Raw genomic sequence first — 27,414 nt, 5'->3', positions numbered from 1 at the left:
GAAGAGTCAAGCCTAGAGTAGGAATTTCGCTCCTAACCCTTCCAAAGGGTCTAGAGCGAAATTCCACACAACCACTCTTTTTTCTCAGTTTTGTGCCAAGTCAAGTGTGGGTCAGGGTGAGATAGGATTGGATATGTCCTTAGGAATGACTTTGAGTTGCTAGTGATCAATAAATTTGAAGGAATTGAGCAAAAACTAGGATTTCGCTCTTGACCCTTCCAAAGGGTCCCGAGCGAAATTCCTAAGATCATCTATTTCCCTTGCAAATCAAGTCAAACTTTTGGTTTTTATGGCTTAGGGAAGAATAGAGCAACGTTTCCTTGACCTTTGAGGTGAGTTGAAGTGAGAGACACGATAGAATTTGTCCTAAAATGCAAATATCACTCCTGACCCTTCCAAAGGGTCCAAAGCGAAATTCCAAGAAGACACCCATTTCTTCCTTGTTCGGACCAAGATCTTAGTCCCTTGGGCATATTTGGAAGTAAATCAACATGTTTTTGCCTTAGGAAGTGAATGAGGGTGAAGGGAATGAAGAATCAAGCCTAAATCTAGAAAATCGCTCCTGACCCTTCCAAAGGGTTCAAAGCGAAATTCTTGCAAACACCTATTTTTCCCTTGGAGAAGGTCAAATCCTTGGTTTTTATGGCGTGGGTGGAAGTGAGATGATGTGTCCTTGCCTTTTGAGGTGGATTGGGGTTGAAAAAATGAAGAAATGTGCTCAAAACTAGAATTTCGCTCCTAACCCTTCCAAAGGGTCCAGAGCGAAATTCCCAAAATCCCTCTTTTCCTTCCATTTTTGTGTCAAGCTAAGTGTGGATCAAGGTAGATTGAGCTTGGAAGGACCCCTAGGCATGCCTTTGAATTGATTGTGGCCACCAATGATCAAGATTTTGAGCTTAAACTAGGATTTCGCTCTTGACCCTTCCAAAGGGTCCAGGGCGAAATCCTAAATAGGTCTTGTCCCTAGCCATGATTCTTAGCGAAATTCTCCTTTCTAGCCATTTTGACGGTCAAGCAAGTTTTGTCATGTTGAGAGAGGGATCCAAAAATGAAATTCCAGGTATGGAAAGTGAAAAGAGTAGACTTAGGTGAAGGAAAACAAGCAAGTCAAGAATTTCGCTCCTGACCCTTCCAAAGGGTCTAGAGCGAAATTCTCAATTTCACCTAGTTTGCTCATGATGAAGGTCAAGAGATGGATTCCCAGGCCTTGGTGGAGAGAAGACTAGTGTATGCTTGCCTTGGAAGACATTTTGGAGTGGAGAAGTGATAGAACTTGAGCCTAAACAAGAATTTCGCTCCTGACCCTTCCAGAGGGTCCAGAGCAAAATTCCTAAGTGGTCTAATATTTTGCCTAGGTCCTTGAGAAAAGCCTATTGCTTGGCAATTTTGGAGGTGAATGACTTGATCTTGGTGAAGTAATGTTGAAAATGAGGTCTGATTGAGCAACTTTGTCAAAATTCGCTCCTGACCCTTCCAAAGGTTCTAGAGCGAAATTTTTATAGGGCCTGTCCCTAGAGAGGATATTGAACGAAATTCCATTTTGATGTCTTCTCATTAATGATTTAAGGTAGAAAATGTTGTGTTAGAATGAATTCATTATGTGTCCTTAATCACCTTTTGGTTGGTTTTGCAGATGGAAGAAGACCAGACCAAGGCAAGGACAACCTCTTCCAATCCATCATCATCAAGGACGTTCCACATGCAAAAAGGGAGGACTCAAGGTGCTTTGAAGCGTTGGAAGACTAGGGGTGTTCAAGGAGTTCAAATTAGCCTCAAGACCTCATTCTACCACATGATGACAAAGAAAGGCTTTGCCAACACTTCAGGGCGAGCCTCAGAAGATCACAATAATCTTGTGGAGATGATCCTAGGATGTCAAAGCAAGACTTAGTCAGAATTTCATCAAAGGTCATTCATTGCTCTTACGTTCTTAGTGTTAGAAATAGATCCTGTTCTAACCCTTATCCTTTTTCCTTTTTTCAAAATCAAGGGCCGGTGAAATTCCACATTCCAGTAATATCCAAAGCAAATCAGATGTTCAAGTCGTCAAAAGTAAGTCCCCTTGTGATTCTAGCAAAATCACATCGTACCGCAAAGAGCTTATCCACACGTAGAGAACCTACAATCAGAACCTTGGAGCTACTCCGACTGATCCTTCGGCGAGATCTTCAACAGTCGGGAAACTTTGTTCAAGAGAGGATAAGGTACCTTTAGGTATTTTATTCTGTGTTTGGTCGTGTACAAAAGACACATCAACATCACCATCATCCATGTGATAAGAGACACATTGGTCGATAATTTCCTCTCCACATCCCACCATTACAAAGTTAACACAAATGTTTCTTCAATGTTTGTAGCAGATTTTTTTGAGGCAAGGGAGTCAAAGGATGTCATCAAGACTATAGTTGAAGTTGTAATGTCTCCTTCCCACACGAGCAATTGTTTAGCCATTAGCTTATTTCCAAAGTTTTCCTATAAGCTAATCGGCATTAGAAAAGGGAAAATAATTTAAATAATTAAGTTTTCAAAAAGTTACTTTTCAATATTATAATTGATAGCTTAAATTTAACTATTAAAAAATGGTGTTTTCAGTGTGCAAATAAAATTAGATAGGATCAAGGTGATGAAAAGTGATCATAAGAACACTTAATATTATTCTATTAAGGAAAAGGTCTTTCTCAAAAAGTGATGAAAAAAGAAAAAAAAAACATGTTTTAGAAAAAGCAACAAAAAGAGAAAAAAAAACTTTTTTTTTTGGAAAAAACAAAAAAGCACTTTCGAAAAAGTAGTGAATATAGGAGGTTGGGTCTTGAGAAGAAGGGTTATTGGTTATTTTTCATTTTCATATGCTCTAAGAAAGAACGTAAATTCTTCAAATTTATTAAGAACAAAAACCCTCTTGGAATACCAATTTCAAGGACGAAAACCCTATTGCAAGGTGTGCGCCCTTAGTCTCCTTGTGCTGTGTAGCGTGTTGATGTGTATTTTGTACACGACCAAACACAAAATAAAATACCCAGAGGTATCTTATCCTCTCTTGAATAAAGTCTCCGAATGCTGAAGATGTCGCGAAAAGGATCAATTGGGATGACTTCAAGGTTCTTTGTTGTAGGATCTCTACGTGTGGATAAGCACCAGTGGTCGTTGTGTATGTTGTTTCTTCAAGGGGCCTTACGTACTTTCAGAGAAAGCTTGTCCGTTTTACTCTCTTTCCAAATGCAGGAACAGGATTTTCCTAACACTAACAGATTTCAAAAATATCAAAAGATAAGGGTTTCAAGGAAGGAATACTTGAACTAATCCTAAGAATGACTCAATGAAGACTAGATTTGATAAGATTCTACCAATTTCCGTATCGCCAAGAAATTACAACTCTACTGAAATTGATGCGATCTTCTAAGGGGATTTAATAACTTTCAAATCATCAAGGGTATAGATACTATCATAGAGATACATATCAATACTTCCAAAAATGATTGAATTCTTAATCAATCTCAATGTTTCCAGTTGACCACACAAGGCGTCCTCACAATTAGTAAGAAGCTAGTGGTTTGGAATGTGAATCTTATCAAAGATCAAGCACAACACTTCGTCCTTCAAACTTAAAATTTAAATGCTATTTCAACTGAGAGCGATTCAAGAAGATAAACAATCATGAAGATAGCTACAAGTTTTGCAATAAAACACCATAACTTCAATATTTTATTGATCTCATAGCCAAATGGACAACAATTGTTCAAAATTCTTTCTTCACTACTCAATCTTGCTACAACAACTTTCTAACTTTCTTCTCTCTAAGCTCTCTCTCTTTTCTCTAACCTTTTCTAACTCTTTAAAATGAAATGAGTGAGGGTATATATAGCATCCTCAAATACAATGAATGGCCCGGATCAAAAGAAGATCAACCGCTGAGATTTTGACACCTAAACCCTAATTAGGGTTTGTTACAAAAAAGTCCTCATTTAGATAAACATCACTAATCCATAGCCAATAAAGAATTGGCACAAATACTGAGGAGACATAGACCAATAGGAATTAAGTTGCCACATCATCCTATAACAACTTTTCATCCAGAATTTTGTTCCCTTTCCTATGCTCTTTCTTAGCATATTCAATGAATCTGGACACAATTCCCTCAATCTCAACAATGGGAATCTTAGGAAGATTCTTCATTCGTTCTTCCACGTGAAGGACTTGATCAAAAGCAGTGAGAAGAGTTGTCTCCCATCCAGGTTCAAGTTCTTTGGTCTTCTTAATCAGGAACATAGTAGTGTACATTTGATCTCGTTGCTTATCTGTGATGATGTTTTCCTCTTTGCAAAAGATGACCTTGATTCTATCCTCCAACTCTTGGATGTCCACATCTGTCTTGATCTCGATTCGCCTGTCAAGAATGGTACACAACACCTCAAACACCTTATCTTGAATTGGATGAATGATGCCTTCAACTCGGCTGCATCTGGTGTTGACGTCTTCAAAAAGAACCTCCTTCATCTGGAGCAGAGCTGACCACTGTAGGAGGTTATGGGTTCCTCCATCCATTATCTTTTCTTGTGCTAGAATCCGTCTTGGTGTTTCTCTTATCACTTGTAAGACTGGAATGATAACATCTCTAGTGTGAGTGAATGCAGCTACAGTTATCATTAGATTATGGATAATCTCAAGGACCTGGATAGCTCGATGAACTGTCTTCATCATTCTTGTTGCAAATTCAAGGGCTACCTTGTGGGATTTATCAATCCAAGAACTCATAAGTTGAACCAAGCTCTTCACCCTTTCTGCCTCACCTACTGATTCAAGAGGGAGTGCTTGTAAAGGAGATACTGCTAGATCCTGACGTCTCAAGGGCTGATTAAGATGACTAAAATAGTTCCTCCAAGCACTAACCTCCTTCTTAAGCTTCTTATTCTTTTCCATTTCTTCTTTAAGTTTGTCTTTAAGTGCTTCAAATGAATCAGTTGCTTCTTCCATCGCTTGCTCGGAGGTAAGTGGACCAAGCTCAAATGTTTCTAAGTCATACTCTTCTGCAAGAATCTCATCCTCATATTTGTCTACCACTGGTGTAGCTACCTGCACTTTCCTGGATCCTGTCTCATCTCTAATTACCTTAGACATCTTTGTGGCCTTCTTCTTCTCCATTACCTCATGAGAATTTCCTATAAGGCTTTCCAAGTCAAACACATCTTCTTCTTCTTCAACCACAACTACCCTTGTTAGTCTCTCTTTCAGCCAATCAGCAATGGCAGATCTTGTTTCCCTCACTTGTATTTCTTTAGGTAGTGGTCTATCTTCTCGGAAAGGAGATGTTGCTTCATTATCATTCTTTTCTTCGTGTTGCTCATTAGCACCAACTTGGGGAGATTGACTTGATGAATGCTGAGGTGTCTGTCCTTTCTCTTGTTTATCATTCTGTATCATGGATTCCATAGACTCATCAACTTCATATACTATCTACCTCTGATCTTCCCCTTGACTCGCCTCCTTTTCATGCCTAGAAGATGTGCTTGGTGGGTGATCAGGATTTGTTTTCTGCTTCTTCTTGGAAGGTTCTATCTTCTCAGGTCCTTCTTTCCTCTTTGAGCCTTTGGAATGAGAAGTATTCCCATTCACACTTGCTTCTCCTTCTTCTGGTCTTGCCTCCAAAGTGAATGTCATTGATACATTCTGCTCCTTCAACTTTTGATGCTGTACATCCACCCATCTGCGAGTGCAGGATAAAACAGGAGCCATCAAAGCTCTCAAGTCTAAAACCTCGAGCTCATTCCAATCTATCTTCACTTCTTTGCCTTCTTTCTCATAGGATGACTGGAGGTATCTACCATTATCTTGGGCTTGATCGGCTACTCTATAAACTTTGCCTTTCCTGATCAGATCTAAGGGTAGCCTAAAATGCATCTTTCTTTTGACCTCTAAATCACCTGGGAGATTCATCCAAAAGTCCTCTACCTGAAACTCATGCTTGTACTTCCTGCCGACTGTCTCCTCCATATAACCATGAGGATCAAAATTCTCTCGCGAGGCAAAGGATGTGAATTAGTATAAAGATAATTTCTTTTCTGCATCTTCCGCGGCTTGAGTATTACGACACACTTCGACTGAATTCCCTAGTATGATGGGCACGGGAATTCCATTTCCATGCTTGTGTCTGGATGCCTTTGCATAAGCTGCCAACTGTCTAGTCACCTCAAGTAGTACTATCTTGTCTGTTGGATATCTTGGCAACATGTAGGGAGGTGAAGGACACCCATGAACTCTGATGTATGTGAATTTTTGAAATTGAATGAACCATGCACCATACTTCTTCACAAGCTCTTGTGCATCCAGAGACAGTCGATTGTGAATCCCACCTTGCAATATCTTGGTAATGTTCATTGTGAAGGTGTCATTGACTAACTTGTAGTCACTCCTAGGCGGATGATGCAGATGAACATAAGAATCACAAACTCTTATTTCTTAGGGTGCTCTTCCAATCACTCCTCTGTGAGGTAGCCTTGCATACTCAAAACTTCTGATCAAGGCATATATAACATATGAGCTCATGTGGAATGATTTGGTGGGTCTTAGCCTTCTCAACTGTACATCTAGACAATTGCTAATGATTCTAGCCCAATGGAGCATTCCTTTTCCTTGGACTATCACTTGTATGAAGAAGAACATCCACTTGTCGAAGAAGGCGGCTTGAGAAGCACCTGTAACTCGATTGAGCAAAGTTATCAAGTCTCTGTATTCCTCCTGGAAGTCAATCCTATGTGGTGTATTGGGAATCTTGTTTAGGCGAGGCCGACTTTTGAGCAACCAATTCTTATTGATGAAGTTCAAACAAGACTCAGGATTATCTTCATAGATCGACCTTGCTCCTTCCAAGCTCTTGTAGATCATGTCTTTATGGTCCGGAAGATGAAGAGCTTCGCTTATAGCTTCCTCTGAAAGGTAGGCTAAGATGTTCTCGTCTTTGGTTACGATCGTCCTTGATTGTGAGTCATAGTGGCGGGCACACTCGATCATCAACTCATGATACTTGACTGCGGGAGGGAAACCTGCAGTCTTGATGATGCCACTCTCAATTATCCTCCTTGCAACAAGTGATGGCTTGCCAATGTAGGGGACCTCTGGAAACTTCTTCATATTGAAGTTTCCTAAGTTGGTGTCTCCGATATTATTCCACTTGGACACGATCCTGGTCTCCAATTCGTCGCTCCTCTGATCTTCCTTGATGAGAGCCTGCCGACTAGTAGATCCTCTGGCTTTGGGGGTTGTCATTTGATGCCTACACCAAAATTTAAAATTAGTCTTTAAGCATCATACCTTAAAGCATAGAATTTTAAGACCTTTCAAAGGGAATGATTCAAAACATTAATTTGAAAATGACACGATGAATCCAGGAATTCTAAATTTTCAAATTAATTATGAATGGAAATTAGATTTTTTCAAGACTTAGACTTTAAAAGATTGCTATGGAAATCAAAACAAGTCTTGAATAAGAACTTCAAAAAGGATTCTTCATACCTTCCTCTTGAATGCTTAACTATGAACCTTGGAAAATGGAAGAAAGAAGATCAGATTTTGCTGGACAAAAATTGAATTTCTGGCCCTCCTTGGATGAATTACGTCTTGATTAACCTTCAAAAGAACTTCACCTTCACTAGCCTCCAACACTTAGCAAAAAATTCGCCTCCAATCTGCTAGAATTCGCTCCTCTAATCTGCTCCTCAAATTCGCATAAGAAGGAATGAATGAATAATTTGAATTCACCACAAAGCATCTCCCTTAAATAGGGCGCTCATCCTAATCCTCATGAGGCCGACTTAGGTATTTAGCAAAAAAAAAAGAAGATAAAATCCCACTTAAAAGGAGGCCGACTTGCTTGTAAAAGCAAATAAATGTATTTTAAGTGCTCTCCTTTTATTTTTAAAATTTTAAAATTAATTTCAAGGCCTCTAAGGTGGATTTTATATTTGCTTTAAGGCTTTAAAAATTAATTAATTCAATTATAAAGGCCTCAAATTATGCGAACTTAATTTAACCTCCCAAATGTCTTGAATTTGGCAAATTTGGTGAAAATTTAGGAATATGGAGGTTTAATTGAGGCTTAATGAAATTTCCTTTCTCCTTAAGTTTTGAAATATTCCAAGTGATGAAGGTCTAGATTCACTTCAAGACTTGTTTGAACCCCTTATCCACGCTTGTTCTCTTGATGAAATTGAAATTTTCTCAACCTACATTTGCAAATTTCCATGTCTTTGTCTTTACAATCTTGCAATTTGCCCTAAACTTAATCAATCAAGGTTGCATGATAGGTTTTTGATGATTTTGCCCTGGACCCTTTGGAAGGGTCAAGAGCGATTTTTCAAATTAGGTCTTGAATACCTTATTCCCTTCATTCCAAAATCTCCCGGAAGGCGAGTTCATGTTTGTTTTGCCCAGATCAAAGTCTTGCATTTCAATTTTTAGTCTTTCACATGAGGAAATTAGGTGAAAATGTGAATTTCGCCCTGGACCCTTTGGAAGGGCCAGGAGCGATTTTTACATTTTAGGCCAAAATTTACCTTAGTTTGATCATTAAACTCTTCCAAGGCAATCTCCAGGGTTCATTTATCTTCATCACTGGGTTAGTTCATCAAAACTTTGAAGGAAATATTGTATTTTTGGGAATTTCGCTCTGGACCCTCTGGAAGGGTCAGGAGCGAAATTCTCTCCTGAGCTCAAAATTCTTATTTTTGAAGGTCCAAAACCTCTTCAAGGCATTCCAAATAGGTTCTTTCATTGTAGTCCGAGCCTAGTCCCACTCAAATCAGGAAGAAAAAGGTGATTTTAGGGTTTTTCGCCCTGGACCCTCTGGAAGGGTTAGGAGCAATTTTTCTTGCTTAGGCTTGCTCCTTCATCATTTTGTCTTGAATCCTTCACTCAAAGCTAGGCAATGGTCTTCTTCATTCACTCCACCCAAGCTTGGTTTGTTCTTGCAAGGCAAAATAGGGGATTTTGAGATTTTCGCCCTGGACCCTCTGGAAGGGTCAGGAGCGATTTTCCTTCTCTGACCTAGAATCATCAAATTTTGAAACAAACATCTACTCACAAGTGGTCTCAAAGGCCTTTTCTACCTTGGTCTAGTCTTGCCTTAGCACAAACTTGAAAGGAACATGTTGGTTTTAGGATTTTCGCCCTGGACCCTTTGGAAGGGTCAGGAGCGATTTTTAGGTTTTAGGGCAATTCCTTCATCCTTTCAACTTCAAATCATTTCCAAGTCATAGAATATCATGCCTTACTCCTCTTTGAGTCCTGAAAACCAAAATCTTATCTTGAACTGCAAGGAAAATAGGAAGATTTGGAAATTTCGCCCTAGACCCTCTGGAAGGGTCAGGAGCGAATTTCCCTCTAGGCATCAAAACTTGCATTCTTGGCAATCCAATTCAACTCTAAAGCATTTCCAATAGATTCTCATACCCTTGTCCAAGTTTAGCTTTGCCTAAATTTTGAGAAAAGGATGACTTTTGAGGATTTTCGCTCTGGACCCTTTGGAAGGGTCAGGAGCGAAAATCATGTTCTAGGGTCAATTCCTTCATCTTTTCAACCTCAATCATCCTCAAAAGGCAATAACATACTTCCTCACACCCATTCAAGCCATAAAAACCAAAAGTTGTCTAAACCTTGCAAAGAAAATAGGTGTTTTTAGGAATTTCGCTCTGGACCCTTTGGAAGGGTTAGGAGCGAAATTCACCATTTGGCTCAATTCCTTCACTTTTTGATGATTTCTTGTAACCTCAATTCACTCCCAGGGGTAATTCTTTCTATGTTTGACCTTATCCCATACTTGGCTTAACAAAATTTGATAGCAAAAGGTGATTTTGAGAAAATTCGCTCTGGACCCTCTAGAAAGGTCAGGAGCGAAAATTACAATCTTGACCAAAAATCTTCATTTTTTCACCTTAAAACTTCTTTGCCAAGTGGGATTTCATGTTTCATCATGCTAGGATTAAGGTTTCATATCCAAGAAAGGCTAAAAAATGTGTTTATAAAGAATTTCGCTCTGGACCCTTTGGAAGGGTCAGGAGCGAAATTGCCTTTCCTGGCCAGAATCCTTCATTTTCTTCACTTCTAAACATGCCCAAGGTTTTCAACATGCTCATTCTTCCTTTCATCATGCCTTTGATACTTCAATTCGACCAAACTGAGCAAGAAATGTCTCCTATAGAGATTTTTGCCCTGGACCCTTTGTAAGGGTCAGGAGCGAATTTCTTAATTCAGGCTCAATTCATCATCATTTCAAGTTGATTTCAACTCTCAAGGAAAAAAAACACTACTCTCCTCTCATCCAAGCCATAAAAACCAAAGAGTGACTTGATTTTGCAAGAAAAATAGGTGATTGAAGAATTTTCGCCTTGGACCCTTTGGAACGGTCAGGAGTGAAAATTCTCCTTTTGGGCAAAATCCTTCACTTTCCAAGTTAAAACATCCTCAGGAGGCAAAAGCAAGTTATTCTCATTTCATTCATGCCCAAAACTTGACCTTCTTCACTGCATAATAAGAGCTTTTGGGAATTTCGCTCTGGACCCTTTGGAAGGGTCAGGAGCGAAATTTCCCTTCTTGTCCAAAAATCTTTCATTTTGCAAGCTTCCAAATCTTCAAATGTGACAGGAACGTTCAATCCTCCCTCCAAGATACCCTGCACATCAAAACTTAGCCAAAGTTAGTGAAAAATAAGCTCTAATAAGATTTTCGCTCTGGACCCTATGGAAGGGTCAGGAGCGAAATCTCCATTCCAGGCCAAATTGCTCAGTCTTCAAGTTTCAAACCACCTCACAAGGCAAAGTTAGGTCATTTTCTAAGCTAGGAACAAGATTGCAAGTCTATCCTAGGCAAGAAATAATGTTTAGGATGAAATTCGCTCTGGACCCTCTGGAAGGGTCAGGAGTGAAAATCCTCTTTCAGGCATCATCTTGCTCTTCAAAAATCAATCAAATCCCTCTCCAGGCAAGAACATATCAATTCTCCTCCAAACATGTCCCAGGAAGTATCACTTAGTCAAAAATGGGAGAAAAAGAGATTTACAATGATTTTCGCCCTGGACCCTCTGGAAGGGTTAGGAGCGATTTTGACATTTCCAGGGTAGATGTTACCTTGATTCACTTCATCCTCCATCAACTCCTTTTCTTCACTGGTTCTGTCCAACTGACTTAGACAGGGAAACAAACAGGACCCTGACAAGAAAAAACCCTCTCTAGACCTAACCTGACATGAGACCTATTCACCCCGCCCCCTAATCTAACCAACTTGACTCTCTTGAAACGCATGCTTCATTCTGGCAATCTTGAGGCTTCAGGCAGATGACTAACAACCTCCCAAAACAAGACTAGACTTAGCTTGAAAGAAACCCTAAAACAAGCTTCCAAGGTTTAGCCCTAATCTAGCCAGCCCAAGTAGACCACTCACTCACTCAAAACCCTAAAAGCAGAGAGAAAAACCAGCAAAGAGAAAGCAAAACCTAAGGCAAAAAGAGGGGGTCCCCATTCTAATGGGGCGATGTGTGAAATGGTCACAACACAGCGCAACGCTTGGGTTTGTGACATGGCTTAACTGCCTCCTGTGGATTCTATAAGTCTAGTGGTTGTATCGGGCATCAACAGGTCGATCTTTTGGTGCAACAACAACCACACTTGTAACAAGTGGTATCAGAGCTTGGTCACATGTTCAAACCCCTCGCTTGCGCTGCGGGGGGGGGATTGTTCCAAGGTGTGCGCCCTTGGTCTCCTTGTGTTGTGCAAGGCAGGGCTTGGGTTTGTGACATAGCTTAACCACCTCCTGTGGATTCTATAAGTCTAGTGGTTGTATTAGGCATTAACAGGTCGATCTTTTGGTGCAACGACAACCGCACTTGTAACAAACCCTCCTTACTAGATATATGATGATTTCACCCTAGATCATATTTGTGCTACAACCTGAGTTCTCTTCATATGTTTTGGCAAAATGGAAATATTTTATATATTTTAAGGAAGTTTTGATTGGTAAATGTTACTGATACAATTTGTTGAAGATTTTGTGATGTCAATTAATAAAAAGTGAACATTTGGTGATTTCAGTGAGTTTTTTATGGGATCTGTATCTACTTTACCTAGCATTGATCCCTGTTTCAGACAAGTAATTAGTCTGATTTCTATTTCAGTTTGATATCGATTAGTTTCATGTGTTTGGGAAGAATTTACAATTGTTGTTAAAGGGTTATGTTTGCTTGCTTTCACATTGAGCCTTTGTTTCAGCATCGAAGGTGATAACAGAGTATTTTCAGTATGCATCAGTTTTGATTTTGATAGTGTAACAGCAATACAGCATTGTATCAGCACTATATCAGCCTCTTGTTTCAACTTTCAATGTATACTTCAGCTGGGTTGATGAACACACATTCTCGATATGATATTCCATTTTCATTTTGAGTCTTTTAGACTAATTTATGTTATTGCAGCAGTCTGATTTTGTAACATGCAACAACTAGCAACTAAAAATTTGCAACATTGAAATTGAAAATTGGAAACTTGAAAATCTAGATAACTTTTTTATTTAGATAGAAAGAAGGAATTAAACTAGAAAAGATGTAAAACATTTGCATAAGATTTATTGCATAAACATAACATAGTACAACCATCAATAAAGCTTAAGAGAGGTTTAATGTTTACAGCTTTTGGATTCCATTCTGAACTTTAGATAATCTTTATAAGGGCTTGTTGATAATCTCGTGGAGCATAAGGGCGGTTATCATATAAAGCAACTAGTCGTTAGCTTGTCGCAATTTACTAAAAATAGTAAATTCGGAAATCTTCTCTGATTGGAATGCATGTTATATCATTCTGAAGCTCACAAAAAACCCAAAAAAAATCTAGAGAGCAAACTGTAGAACTCTTGCAAACACCTCTCTGAAAGCCTTCCTGAAGACAGCAACCCTAATTTAATCTCTAGTTAGCCTACGGGTTTCCAAAATAGGCTAAGACTCCATCCATCAATCTAGAACTGAGAAGGGAACATTACAGTCCGCCCTCCCCAAAATTGCTTGTTCTCAAGCAATAGCAAGGCTGGATGCTGCAAAATCTGCTCATTCTCTCAAGTTGCATCCTCAATTGGTAGGTTTTTCCATTTAATCAAATACTTCTTGAGAGTCCTTCTCAACAAACATTCCCTGGAATCAATAATGGCCTCTGGAATCAACACCAATTGCCCCTCCTCATCCAGGGGAGGTAGATCTGATGAAGCTACCACATTATTTCCAAGTGCCCTCTTGAGGCGTGACACCTGGAAAACATTATGTATATTGTTGTTTTAGGTAACTCCAATTGATAAGCCACTTCTCCAACCTTCCTGGTGACTCTGAATGGTCCATAAAAATGGGGCTTGAACTTCTCTGCTCCACTCTTCTTGAGAGTGGACTGCCAGTAAAGCTGAAGCCTCAAGTGGACCATATCTCCAACCTCAAAAGAGCGCTCTGCTTGCTGCCAATCAGCATACATCTTCTGCTGATTCTGTGCATGTTGAAGGTTGTCCTTCAAAGATATCAGAATGTCTTGACTTTGCTGCAACATATCCCTCGCTTGAGGGGCTCTACTATCTCCAAAAGTCAATCAGCAAAGCTAGGTGCCTCATATCCATACAGGGTTGTGAAAGGAGAGATAACCTTCTAACCACTTATTCACAACCTCAGTTTGTCCATCAGTCTGAGGATTATGACTGGTGCTAGGAGTGAATATTGTGCCACTCAATCCGAAGATCTCCTGCCAAAAGATGCTTAGGAACTTGTTGTCCCTATCACTCACAATGGTTTTTGGCAAACCATGCAATCTAAACACTTCTCTGAAGAAGAGATCAGCAGCTTGAGCCGCTGCAAAATGAGCTGGTAATGGCAAAGAAGTGTGCAAACTTAGCCGATATGTGCACAACAATATATATGCAATCTTTCTCTTGCATCCTTGGTAGCCCAGTGATGAAAGCTATCAAAATGCTTGGCCCTTTCTGATCAGGATTAGGTAAGGGCTGCAGCAAACCAGCTGGGAAAGTGTGTGCATCTTTGTTCTATTGGCAGACCTAACACTCTATAATGTAGCGAAGGACGTCATCCTTGAGTCCCTTCCAAGAAAATCTTCCTTGGATCTCCCAATATGTCTTGAAATACCCTTGATGACCAGCCAAGGGGATGTCATGAAATGATTGAAGAATCTTCTTCTTGAACTTGGAATCAGATACTAGGAAGATTCTACCTTTATATTGTATCAAATCATCATCCATTTGATACTTTCCATCATGCAAAGTGCCCTCCACTAGGCTAGTAGCAAACTGATTTTTGGCATACTCTACAATAATATGTTGTTTCCAATCAGCAATAATCTCAACCAACGAACTCAAATGCGACCATCTGGACAAAGTCTCAGCCACAATGATGTTCTTCTCCACTCCTTGCACTCTATCATAGAAATTGTCTCTAAGATCAAATCTGTTGTCCCAAGTGCAAATACAAGCCGAGTGTAAGCAATAACAATAATCTAGTGCTCGGATGTTCAACCAAAACCCAAACTGGTTAGCCCAAACAGACATCCAATCTATCTGAAGCGCAAAATTAATCTTGACAATAAGCTGATTGGACTGAAATTGTTCAAATCTACAGCTGAGAAAATCTGATTTTTCAATATATAACCTTTGCATTAAAAAACCATCGCAGCAATACTGAGTAACTTCAACCAAAATCAATTTTCTTTTCAAACCATGTGCTATAAGTGACTTCCCAAGAATCACCAACTTGGTGGGAAGCCAAGTTTTACTCATAATCTCTTTCCATTCCATTTGCAAGAACTCAAATGGCCTCATTTGGTCACAGAAATATGAGGTAACAGCAACACTAAAATCACCTTTCAGATTCACAACACTCCCTGGTATACTTCTTCCATCATTTTTCGTCACCAACAATCCTTGAAAAGGGTTTGGTGCATAGATACCAACCCCAAGAGTGGCTCTGCCATGTTGTTGCTGCACTCCTAAGATTCCCATTTGGCCCCCATTGAAAATGCATTCAATGATGCTTGTAGATTCATCACCAATGCAATACTCCTTGTCAAACTATAGGCTTCTAAGGTCAACCATCAAATCATGGCGATCCACACCATCATGGTCCTCTGAAGAGAGTAAGTCACCAACAAACTTGGATGGCCCAATAGACAACTCGACCTGTTCTACTTCACAATTACATACCACTCCTAGATCCCATATCTCATTCATGTCATTAGGGTTAAGAGCCATCTCATCATCCAACTGAAAGAGTGGATTATCTAAGGTCACATCAACACTCATCACAAAAAGAGGGTTATCAACAATTTGAGAAGTATTTCCCTTTTCCAACTTAGACCAACTATCCTGCTGTCCTAAATCTGAAAATTCCAATTTAGGAAACTGCTCCAAGTCAAAGACTTTCAGAATTTGGTCAAGCTCATTTTTCAAACTATGAGTCTCAACACCATTATTCTAAAATGCAATTTCTGATTGGTCCTCTAAATCTGCCCCTTGAATGTCATCATCTTGGTATATTTTAAACACACAAAATAGGACAGCCTCTTGGTCATTAGGAACTTCTTCATTAGCTGCAATATGTTCAGCTTCATAACATGAATCTCCATTCAACAACCTGTTAACCTTTTCCATTTCTAAATTTACCATGTAGGCATCCTTAGATGTATCCATTTCCTTATCATATGAAGTTACATGATCTTCATTGGAGACATCCCAAAAGCAATCTGAATTTCTATCTTTTTCCTCTTGTTTAACATCTTCAATTTTCATCTCCTCTTCCTCTAGAAGCACATGAGTGCATTCAACACTGTCACTAGCTCCATAAGAAACATTAAGAGATTCATCATGCACAACCTCAATTACTGTTTTTTCATCTTCTTTCGACATTGATCTCAAGGACAAATAATTGTCCAACTTCCGAACCCACGATCCAGAAGAACACTTATCACTCATGTCAAAGTGGGCTAGAGTAACCTTTCCAAGGGCTTGCTGATAATCTCGTGGAGCATAAGGGCGGTTATTATATCTTCCACCTCTCTTCTTCTTTTGGTTCATAAACTGGTCCAAGGTGAGGATATTCCGAATCTCTACAGGGAGAGAAGCATACTCCATGTAACTATTCCTTATTTCATCCATTGTTGGTATCTCAATTTCAGCTTGAGGCACTTCCTTGGGTAGGAAGACGGGTTGCAAAGGTTTTGATACTGACCCTCCAGGTGTTCCTCTATTGTTGCTTCCATGGTTACTCTCGTTTCCATTTCCTCCAGGGTTATTATAAGTGCTAGCTTCAGATCCATTAGTGGGCTGATTAGGAGTCCCACCATAATTCTAATTTTGGCCAACAACTGTGACATCATATCCATCATGCCATCAAACTTTCTTTCTGCTCTGGCATCAGGGGTTTCTTTTTGTTTTGTTGTTCTCTATGCCATAGAATCAACTGAATCAACTGCTACCTCTGAAAAAGTCTCTTCAACTGGCACTGTGGAATCTGATACTGTTGCCTTTTTTGCTCTCTATTGTAGTATTTGATGACTCTGTCACTCATGGGAATCTCTAACTACACAGGCTGGCAGGACAACCAGCTCTGATACCACTATAATATCCCCACAATTTTTTTTGATAATTTTTAGTTTATAACATAACAAGGACTCATTAGGGTTAGCAATGAAAATACAATAATACTGAAAATGCAACCCTTCCACTTTTTGATCACCAAGTGCCCAACATGGGAAGGTGAGAGCATACAGTGTTGAGGGGATCCTTAGCTTCAAATCACTGGAAATTATTACAATGCTTGGGCGGCAAGCCAACCCCTTCCGCTTATACAGTTGGATATTGAAAACACTAAAAAAACACTTGGTCGTAAACCGACCAAGGACAAGCCAAGAAACTGAAATAACAATCACTCAATCGCTTATCCAACGGGAGGACTAGGAATGTAATTAACAATCAACTCTACCGCTTATGCAACAAGAGGACAGTATTACAAAATTCAAATGTAGGTGGCAAGCCAGCCTCTTCCACTTGTTCAGTGGGAAATGAAGAGCAATTCCAAATATAACTTGCTGATAGTACTGCTATTCAGCATTACAATAATTTTCGTGTCTGCAACAAAGGTAAATCACTAAACATAGCTACACATATTGCTCAATCAGCTCCACAAGTACAAGGGACTCTCCACACAAGAAAAAGCACTCCAAACTTAGAAATCTCTAAATCTGATATACTCCCAGCACGCTGAAAACACACTGACCAGCAACACCAAATCCCACTAAAACACTCACAACTCTCTCAATTCTTAACCGAATGACATGAGACTGAAAGCATATGACTCCTAGGAGGTAGGCGATCAAGCCTAGAACAACAAACTATAGCAAACTGACCCAAATACATTATGCACGCATCCCAAAGCACTCAGCCACATAGTATGGCCAGCTAAGGGGGCGATTTGCTAAAATAAAATCCAACACACCATTTTAAGCTCTATAAACTCACAAAATGAATCGCCTAAACCAAACATAGAGATAGATGAAATACCCAGAACGAGGAGAATAACACACTGAGACCAAGGACCAATAATCTACTTCTACACACTTCGCAACTAGCAACTTGAACACTCAATAACACTCCAAACATCTTAAATTGATACATAAATTTGCAACATTGTTCTTCAATCCACTCCTCTGAATGAAGAGAGGTCACAAGCTCGACTAGTTGCTATATTGCAAGCAAGAAATCAAGAGGTAGCTAGGAGGTATGCATTCCTCGAAGCTTCATTCCAAATTTTGGCAACATTTCATTATAATTTCTTCATGGATACCCCCAAATGAAGGCCAAGGCACTTATTTATAACTTTCTCCCCAAATCGAAATTCTTCTCCCTCCAATATGGGATTAAACAATGGCATTCAAATTTCCTTTAATTTACATTTCATTTCACTTCATTTTAATACCTCACCAAATCGCCCAAGTCACATCCACCCTTAATCGCCATTTTGATAAATATAATGCTTATAAAATAATATTGATGAAATTGCACTTTGGCGTCTCAATATGAAGGTGGAATATTTTGCCAAATAGACAAAATAAAAATAATATTTCCCTTCTCTAAGTTGTCCAAGATCATAGCAAAGTCACCTTATTAAAATTGTCAATAATGTGTAAAGTGAGCGCTCAAAAATGACATAAATAATAATATAACTTAGGCAATCTTACTTAGAAAATCGTCCAACTTGCCTTTAAGTTATAATTTAATTAAAAACACCATGGCGACCCCTTGAAGTGACAACACAAATTACGCCTAGGCCATGGGGAATAATAAAGTATTAAAAAATACTTTTTCTTCCAAAAACTGAATACTGCCAAAATGAGTTGAGGCCAAGGTACAGAACTGCATTGCAGATAATAGTCATCTAAGTTCGAACACAGGATCCTGCCAAAAATAACACTGCCAAACATAGCCACTGAGTTGAGCTGTAGAACTCCTGCCAAAAATAGCACTGCTAAAAATAGTAAGTGTGTCAAAAGTCATTTTCATCACATTTTGAGCAGCAATCATGACTTTCTAAAAATAGTAAGTCCGAAAATCATCTCCAAAGAATTTGCATGTCGAACCACGTTGGAGCTCTCAAAAAACCTAGAAAACCCCTATAAAGAAACAACCGTTAGCCTGTCGCTATTTACTAAAAATAGTAAATTCGGAAATCTTCTCTGATTGGAATGCATGTTACACCATCTTGAAGCCCACGAAAAACCCAAAAAGAATCTAGAGAGCAAACTGTAGAACTCCTACAAACACCTCTTTGAAAACCTTCTTGAAGATAGAAACCCTAATTTAATCTCTGGTTAGCCTACGGGTTTCCAAAATAGGCTAAGACTCCATCCATCAGTCTAGAACTGAGAAGGGAACATTACAATTGAACTTGTTTTACATGGAACTAAGTACACTTAAATCATGGCAGAGTTATTTGGTTAATGCATATGTGATTATGTGCGGTAATACCAAAGTCTTATATATGTGTGTGTGTGCGCACGCGCCAATTATCATATTATATTCACACGCACACACACATTTATATAACTACATTTCTTTCTCCTCACACATAATCATGTGTGTATTCATCTTATTGATAGAATCATTGAGATTTAAACCAAAGGATCATAATCATCCGTTCGATTGTTTTAGATTATACTTTGTTTTAAAAGAATAACATAATTCATGACTAGGATGAAACAATCCTACCACTAGACTGGCCAGTAGGGTTTACCTAGATAGACACTGAACTGAAGATACCAAACCCTACTTTCTCAACATGCCTAAAACTTACAGGTTAGGGTTCCAGATGGCATTAGATCCTTCTTCTATTACCTCCCATTCCTGATGATACTTTCCCTCCCTTCTCGAAGGATTACGTCTTTCCTACATCCACTAAATCAAAATTCATGTAGTTAATCCGAAATCTTATCATAACACTAACATTTGCATACATTGATAAAATTAACTCATATGTCATAATGATCAAAACCAAATCATTAACATGTGCATTGCGAATCACTATTCAACAATATAAAGCAACAGGTATGAGTGTTTATAAACATCATCAAAATATTTGAGGCACAAGTGGGATGTAACAGATTTTGTAATCAGAATATTATGTCAGACTTGTTCCAGAAGTATATCAATCATTTATGCTATTTTGTAGTGCATCTGTGCTTGTCTTGTAAACCATTGATGGTTATATATTTGTATGGTTCATATGCATATCATGCTGATAGGTCCTGGTCAATTCACCACTAAATCCAATGTAATTCATTAGCCCAATTTGACATTGAACAAGCGGGTTCAAAGCTGGTGTGATCAACCATTTTGGTTTGAATCGGCTTAGACATTCTGCTATTGGCTTGCATTAACGCACATCGTCTGCTGAAGAAATGTCGATTGAGGTTATTTGTGCTGCTTGCATGCTATGGTTGGCTTGCTACCATTTCATTCTGTTTGCATACATTCTAGTTAGTAGTGTGGTTGAAGCGCCATATGCTCTCACCTTGCTCACTCGAGGATCTAGGTGATTAGAAAGTGTCAACGCATTGCATATGCATTTTATATTCAAAATTCTCCCAAAAAAAGTAGGGTGGTTTGTTGCAGAAGCCTTAATAAAACCAAGGTGGAAAAGGGGTCTAAAGGCCATATTGAACGATGTTGTGGTTGGTCTTGGGTTTCAGCCATGTGCAAGGATCTGTTGGCCATCAATCTGCCATATTCTACTCCTTGGGTCTCATTTGTTATCTCAGCGGTGGGCCAAAATGAAATGCAGAGGAAACAAAAGGCTAAATGGGAAATCAAATTCCTTAAAGCAGCTTCTGAAGTAATGCTAGTGCAATAGATTGGATTGGTCTTTTTCATTCAAGGTAGGAAGTTTAAACTTGGGATTGGGAGAAGAAACTGAAACTAAGGAAGAGATATGAACAATGACAGATGTAGAAAGAAATTTAAAAGGTTGTCTTATAAACTCATAGGTATAAAATCTAATAGCTTAATCTGTATATAGAGTTGATATGAATTCTATCACCCTATAGGGTTTTTATTAAGGGCCCTCTGTTGGAGCAGCCATTTGGAATATATAAATCTATTTTTGATATCAATATAAAAAGGTGTGGTCATGTTTCCCTATAAAATAAATAACTTGTTTAGTGATGCTCAAATGCAATTCAATAATTTTGTATCCTTTACTCAACCCCACAGGATATTCAATGCTAAGGGATTAGAAAATTAATTGGACAAAGGAATGTAAATCCTTCCATATGGAGAGATGAAAGAACTGATTGAATTTCCTTCTAAAGCAAGAATTCTACTATCTTGTCTCATGTAAGATGCTATTGTACCCAACCAGGCTAATCTTGGCAACCTTGTTCCATAATGAGAGTTTTGAAACTATTGCTTGGTTTTACCCCTAGCCAAAATTGTCATTGTCGACCTTTTCTTCAATTGGTACAAGCCTAGGATGTACAAATCATCTCTAAACCTCAATGCACTGATTTCCCCTATTTCTCATCTGACTACATCTATGCCTATTTTGTTCTAGTGAAGTTAAGAGCATGCCTTAAGCTCTTCTTTAGTCTCGTGGTGGGAAATATACTTATAGTTGATCATCTCAACCAACTGAACTAAGAATATTTTCAGGATCATTCTGTAATGACTAAAATTTGCAACCACCAAGTTGACAAAGAAGGGCATTGTTGCCGGGAATAATCATTATGTTATGTTGTTTATGTTGTTGTCGGTAATAATGAGTTACGGCGGTCAGTTAGTTAGCCGACGGGTAGGTAGTTGGAGTCGCGACGGTTGTGTCGCACCCCTTCGGGTATTATATATTGTGTACCTTTTCTTTGAAAGGATCATGTTAGTCGTGTCAGATGTAATGTTATAAGCACTTATTGTACATGGACTGTGGAATTAATATAGAGGCTGATTATTTAATATATTTCCATTATGTTTTGTGCATTTACTTTCTGCATTTAACTGTTTACCCAAGAGGGCAAACAGGCATCATTTTGTGGGAAATTTTGAGTGAATAAAAAAGGATTAAAAAAGGAAAGTAGGTATTTTGGACATGGGACAAAATGGTTAAGATAAGGGACAAGTTTGGTGGCTGTGAAGATTCACCTTCCAAGAAAAACTGATTAAAAGAGAGATGAACTGTGTTAATATAGAAGATAAGAGGAGGAAGGAAAACAATGAGATGGAAGCTAAGATTGGATAGGAGTAAAGTTGCTAGAAAAATGAAAGATTAAATAGATTCTATAGAAGGAGGTGGTGATAGAAATGTAAAAGACGATGACAAGCAATGAAAAGAAGTCATGATTACAATTAAAGAAGAGGCCTGACATCACAAGGTTCCCATTCTTATTCTCATGTGGTTAAAACTATTATTTTGTGCGCACATAAGGAAACTAAAATAGAAATATAGTTGAAGATCATATGATAAATGTATAAATTTAGAGACAGGTGTTTCAAAAAGAATCATCAAGATTAAGGATAAGTAAAAGGCTGAATATGTTGTAGACTACCTGAAAAATATAAGAACTTAGGAAGAGTCAGGGGGAAAAGAATGTGTCAAAGAAGGTGGTGTATATTTTTTATCAGGTGAAAAGATAGCATTGAAGCATGTAATTAATCAAGATACCAAAATTTTGTTCAAGAAATGAAATTGAATCACCAATATATGCAAGCACAAAGTGGATATGCATATGAGATGAATGAAATTTGGTCGAATATGCCTTGTGTCAAGGAGGAAGCAAACCAAAAAGAAGTTGACAATTGGGATGCAAATATTCCTGAAGATGATGATATATTGATTGAAGATGTTTTCAAGAGACAATAGCAAAGTTGCTTGATTTCGAGAACAGGTTTGACAGGTCAACAAGTAAAAGAAGAATTATGGATATTGAAATAATAAGCTTAAAAAATTTCTTCCAAGTGGGTGGGTAATTTATGGGAGTCCAAAAGTTTCTTCCAACAGGGTGAGAAGCGTATGGGAGTACAAAAGTTTCTTCTAAGGCTGAAGCATATGGGTTTTTGATGCAGAGATAACCTCCCAAGAACAAAATAGACACACTCACTTCTCCTTGTTTGATGTTAACCCCCACTAGGAATTTATTTCTCCCAACTTACCGAACAAACCCCTCAAAGGTTCTCCACTCCAAACTCAGATTCATGACACCCCAAGGTCATCACAAAACACATTTGCATCAGAGGTTTCTCTCCTTCTAACATCGCATCCAAATTCCTCACACAAACCCACAAGGTTCTAACAAGCCACTAAGCCCTCACAAGGCTACAAACCCCAAAATTGGATCCATGCCTCACAACCCTTGTCCAATCATTGAAACACATTAGGTTAGGCCCAATAAACATGTCTAAGGCCTATTTGAGTCCTCCCAACACTTAGATCACACTAAACCCTTGAAAACCTACTCACACAAGCCTATCTCCTACTAGGCTACCAAATTGTCAAAACAAGGCATAACTCACCAACGCAAACAGATATCCACCAACCAAAAGCATTTTGTGGCACCCGTTAGGGAACTCTATAACATTTGTGAAATTCTTTTGTGGCTACTTTGGAACATTTTGCTCAACAGGGACTGTTAACCTGGTTACTAGGTGCAATTAGGACTCCTTACTAAGAGGATGCTTCAAATCTCCACAAGATCCTCCAACCTTCTACTCCAACAATGGATGCATAAGATGTTACTCAACTTAAAAGACACAAATCCACCGGTCTTCACCCCCCCATCCACCCCAAAAGGCCAAACAAAGAACTACTACTATAGCACTGTTCACTGAGACAGTCATAAGCATTTTATGAGGACAGTGACATTCATTTGATGTTTGATTTGTTCAAAGGCTAAACAACACTTGGAACATGTTTGTGATATCCCTAGATTCCCTACACACCCCTCTCTGTCTTCACTTAACCTTCTAAGGTTTAATCTTGCATATACACTACTCTTCCACCATCATTCACTGTCAATTCAGACTGAGACTCGGAAAATCAGAACTTTTCACCACATTTTGCACGTGCCAAAGTCATCACAGAGCCCTGCAAACAAAGGAATACAAAAACATACTTACAAGGATCATTCCCCCCCAATGACATGTGCTTCTAATGAGGGAACTAGGTTATTGACAGTTTTTACCAAACCCCTTGTAACTTGTTCAACAATGGATGAAACCGAACAGGACCAAAAGAAAAATGAAGATATCTCACGCCTCTTTCATGATCAATAGGTTTCCAATAACAACAAGAACGTTTTTACAAAGAGAAACACCCAAAAACAGACTGCAACGTCTGACAAAGATAGAGAGAGAGAATGAAGGAACTCAGAGATTGTTTTTATTGATCTTCTTTCTTCATACATCAACTTGCCCATTAACCTTCACATTGGCCAAGGATAGGATCATTTAAAGGCTACTCAAGCCTTTCCCAACGGCTACAACTGCTTTTTAAACTTTGCCTAACAAAATGCATTTAACTACCAATGTTGCACCACAAGATTGTATTGACAATTTCTTGTCAATAATGACAACTTTTGTCCTCCTTTTCTAATGACCGCAAAACTTAGCAAAACCATCACCATTGACTTGAAATCACCCACACATGTCTACATAAGGGCCAAACAAGCCTCAATACATCAAAAAGTGTCATGGGAGGAATATGAGCAACTTATAGTCTCTTATGACAATCTTGACAAAGTATAGTATAGCAACATGACTCCTTAAGAACTCAAAACATTACATAATGGTCTCAAGGACCTTGATTGCTTGAAAAACGGTCTTCTAAGACCTTATTCATGACAAAAACACAAATCACTAAAGATCCTATGCTTATACCATATTGAACTCGAGGTGATCTTCATGTTCTAGGTGCTCCTGCACCAGGTTTCTTTTCTTCTGATTGGGAAAGGAGCATGTGTGGTTAGAAGTTTTGTTTGTTCTTAGAGATTAAAAAAAGAATTGCCTAAAAGCGCTTCAAATAACTGTTGTATGGGACAGAGTACATGCACTCGAAGCTCTCTGTGATGAATCTACATGTTACACTGACCGACAGTTTGAGCTCTTTTAATGAACACCTTAATAAAGTATGCATCTCTTGAATTTATGGTAGCTTCTTGCTATTTCAGTGAAATATAATTCCAACGCAAGAAAGAAAGAAACAAGAGAAAATTTAAATTAATGCCCACAGATAATGAAAATAAGGCGCTGGAAAAGTACAGCAAGCTCAGAATAGAAAGAAGCAGCAGCCTATGGAACTGTAAGAAATTGGCTAGCTTGAAAGACAGACCAGTAGTCTGCATTACATTTCCAATGAGCTATGAAAGAAAATATTAACTTTATAAAGTTGCAAAATTACCCCACAGTATCTTGTGTGTGAGAAATGGGAATGACTCCGGCCCGGCTTGTAAGCCCAACTGTAGGCTTTATTCCCACAACACCGTTGTTACTAGATGGGCAAAGAATTGAGCCATCTGTTTCTGTCCCTAATGACACTGCTACCATGTTTGCTGACACTCCCACTGCTGATCCAGTGCTTGATCCACACGGGTCAGCTGTAAACACATATGGATTCTGCACAATCTCACATACACAGATATATACTCAGATTAAGCTATTAGTCTGATTCAATTCAAACATTAATATTCAATATTGGCCAAATGGTAAATGGCACTGAAAAGAAAGCGTATGGCCACAGTATATAATGGGAGTGACTAAAGCATTTCCTCACAAATTATTCATAATCAAAATAAAATGAAATAATGAAGCGCCTGAAACTAAAATGAAATAGAAACAGAATGGCAAAGCAACAAAACCATAAGTTGCTAAGTTTAATAACCCAATTTTTATTTTTTCATGAAATAGAGCATATACATTACTTTAAAAAAATGTAGTCTATCCTCTTAAAAAAGCAGACAGAATGGAATCACATCCCAAAGCTATGTGCACATAACAAATGTTCTACCAAGATCTGGAACTCATTTCTCTGCTAAATTTACTCAGCTTTGGCATACTTTCAGTCTAGAGATATTATTTTTTTATTTGGAAAAAGGTAGAAATAACCCAAATTAATAACAAAATGAGCTGCTGTTAAAAAAATAGAGACATTTTATCAATATTTTGGATCATAGAGTCATATATCTTTGTTCCATTATGATGGTGTATTACGAAATATGATCCAAGACACTGATGATCTTTCTAAGCACTGTTTTCTTTTTTTCCTGGACCGTGAAAACTTCGTCCCTATACCAAGATTATGATTGTACTCACTCTCCTAACATTTGCAGATCGTGAAGAAGCTAGTAATGAAGTTCTCTCCGATCATAAAGCTCTATCTAGAGACAAAGTATTAATGATTCTAAATGAGGTAAGAAGCACAAGACCTTAGGTTGACCTCCTCTACCGCTCCATCCATTGGATGCATTGGAAGACCTGAAATTCGCCCATTCACTCAAGCTGGCCTTGCCCAATATTATAGCACCTGCCTTCCTGAGCTTCGATATAACACCTGCATCTCTTGGGACCTTCGAGCCCAAAAGAGCAAAGGAGCCTGCAGTGGTATTGAGCTTGTCCTTGGAAGCAATGTTGTCCTTGACTAGTACAGGGATTCCATGGAGACCACCAAGGAGAACTCCTCCTGCTCTTAGCCTCTCTGCATCTGCTTTCTTAGCCAGCAGTAGAGCATCAGGATTCACTTCAATAACAGCATGGAGTTGGGGATTAAGTTTTCGAATGTGATGGAGATAGAATTGTACAAGGCTTGTGGAGTTAAGCCTGCCTGCCTTGAATTCTGATTGAATTTGTGGAATGGTTGCTTCTTCTATGTGGAAAGAAGGATGCTTGACAGCATTAGCATTGTGGCGAGCGTCAATAGAAAAAAACATTATCAGCAAAAAGAACTGTAAGAAGGACATCCTTTCTCTGTGATTGGATATGCTCTGCGCCGAATGAGGCCTAGTCAATAATTATAGCTTAGAATATCCAGCAGCTTTGATGGGATTAGTGCCTTATCAGCCAGTTGGCTGGTTTGAATTTGGCAAAGTGAACTCGTGGATTAAAACCATGGAAATGAACCGACATTGAAACCAATTGTTCAGCGTACAACCCAGCGCTCATGGCCAAGTTTTTTCTCACCTCGACACAGAAGGAAAGAGTACAGCTATTATTATTAATTATTATCTTATGTAGAACTAAGTACTAGTTCTGTTGACCATACCTCGTTATCCTGCCTCATGGCATTTTCCCTCGGCCCTACAGGTCGGGCGCCAACAAAAGGTTCAGATTTTATTCCACAATCACAAAGAAAGCATTCGGAAAAGTGTACGAGTATATCATTGGAAAGGAAAATAAACTTGAACTTCTCATGTCTAATAAGATGCAAACACGTAAGTATAAATTAACTTCTAAAAGGAAAGCAATTAAACTGATTTCTGCACGGCTACAACCAATTTTTCAAAATTACAGTAAAATGGATTGCAAATATTCATAATTAAGTTACAATAAATCTTTTAGACATGCCATTTAAACATATCTCTAAACATCATCTCTTTATTGAATAGATAAAGCTTGTCTTGGAAAGGCAATAACAGGGCTGATTTTGATCTTCAACAAATCTGTTTCACCAAATAGATGAAGTCCAAAAACCATGTAGCAAAGGACTTTCCAATCTAAACATTAAAGGAAATGAAATATAGGATAGTTCGACCACTTAAATGTTTATTTCGTCAATACAATGAAAGTTTGAAACACATTTTTGGGAAGTGTTCATGGGCCTGGGAAAAATGGAATATTATTTTCAAGAACCTTCTTGCTATTTTTTATCAT

General features: G+C 38.6%; 1 protein-coding gene across 2 annotated transcripts in view; it reads right to left on the bottom strand.

Annotated features, from left to right (window-relative positions):
- LOC131067801 (probable amidase At4g34880) overlaps window positions 1–26,975 on the bottom strand; it is a 56,803-nt gene extending 29,828 nt beyond the window's left edge. The window contains exons 1-2 of one of the 2 annotated variants that reach the window (XM_058002963.2): window positions 26,807–26,975; window positions 24,950–25,164 (exon numbers count right to left, since the gene is read on the bottom strand). In XM_058002963.2, the coding sequence (XP_057858946.2) occupies window positions 24,950–25,164; window positions 26,807–26,824 (233 nt within the window). In that variant the 5' untranslated portion in view covers window positions 26,825–26,975. The other variant, XM_058002962.2, reaches the window with a different exon arrangement.
- Between the last annotated feature and the right edge of the window lie 439 nt (window positions 26,976–27,414).

The sequence above is a fragment of the Cryptomeria japonica genome, chromosome 3, assembly GCF_030272615.1.
Source record: "Cryptomeria japonica chromosome 3, Sugi_1.0, whole genome shotgun sequence".
Classification (NCBI taxonomy): domain Eukaryota; kingdom Viridiplantae; phylum Streptophyta; class Pinopsida; order Cupressales; family Cupressaceae; genus Cryptomeria; species Cryptomeria japonica.
This window is presented reverse-complemented; position numbering and strand designations above follow the sequence as displayed.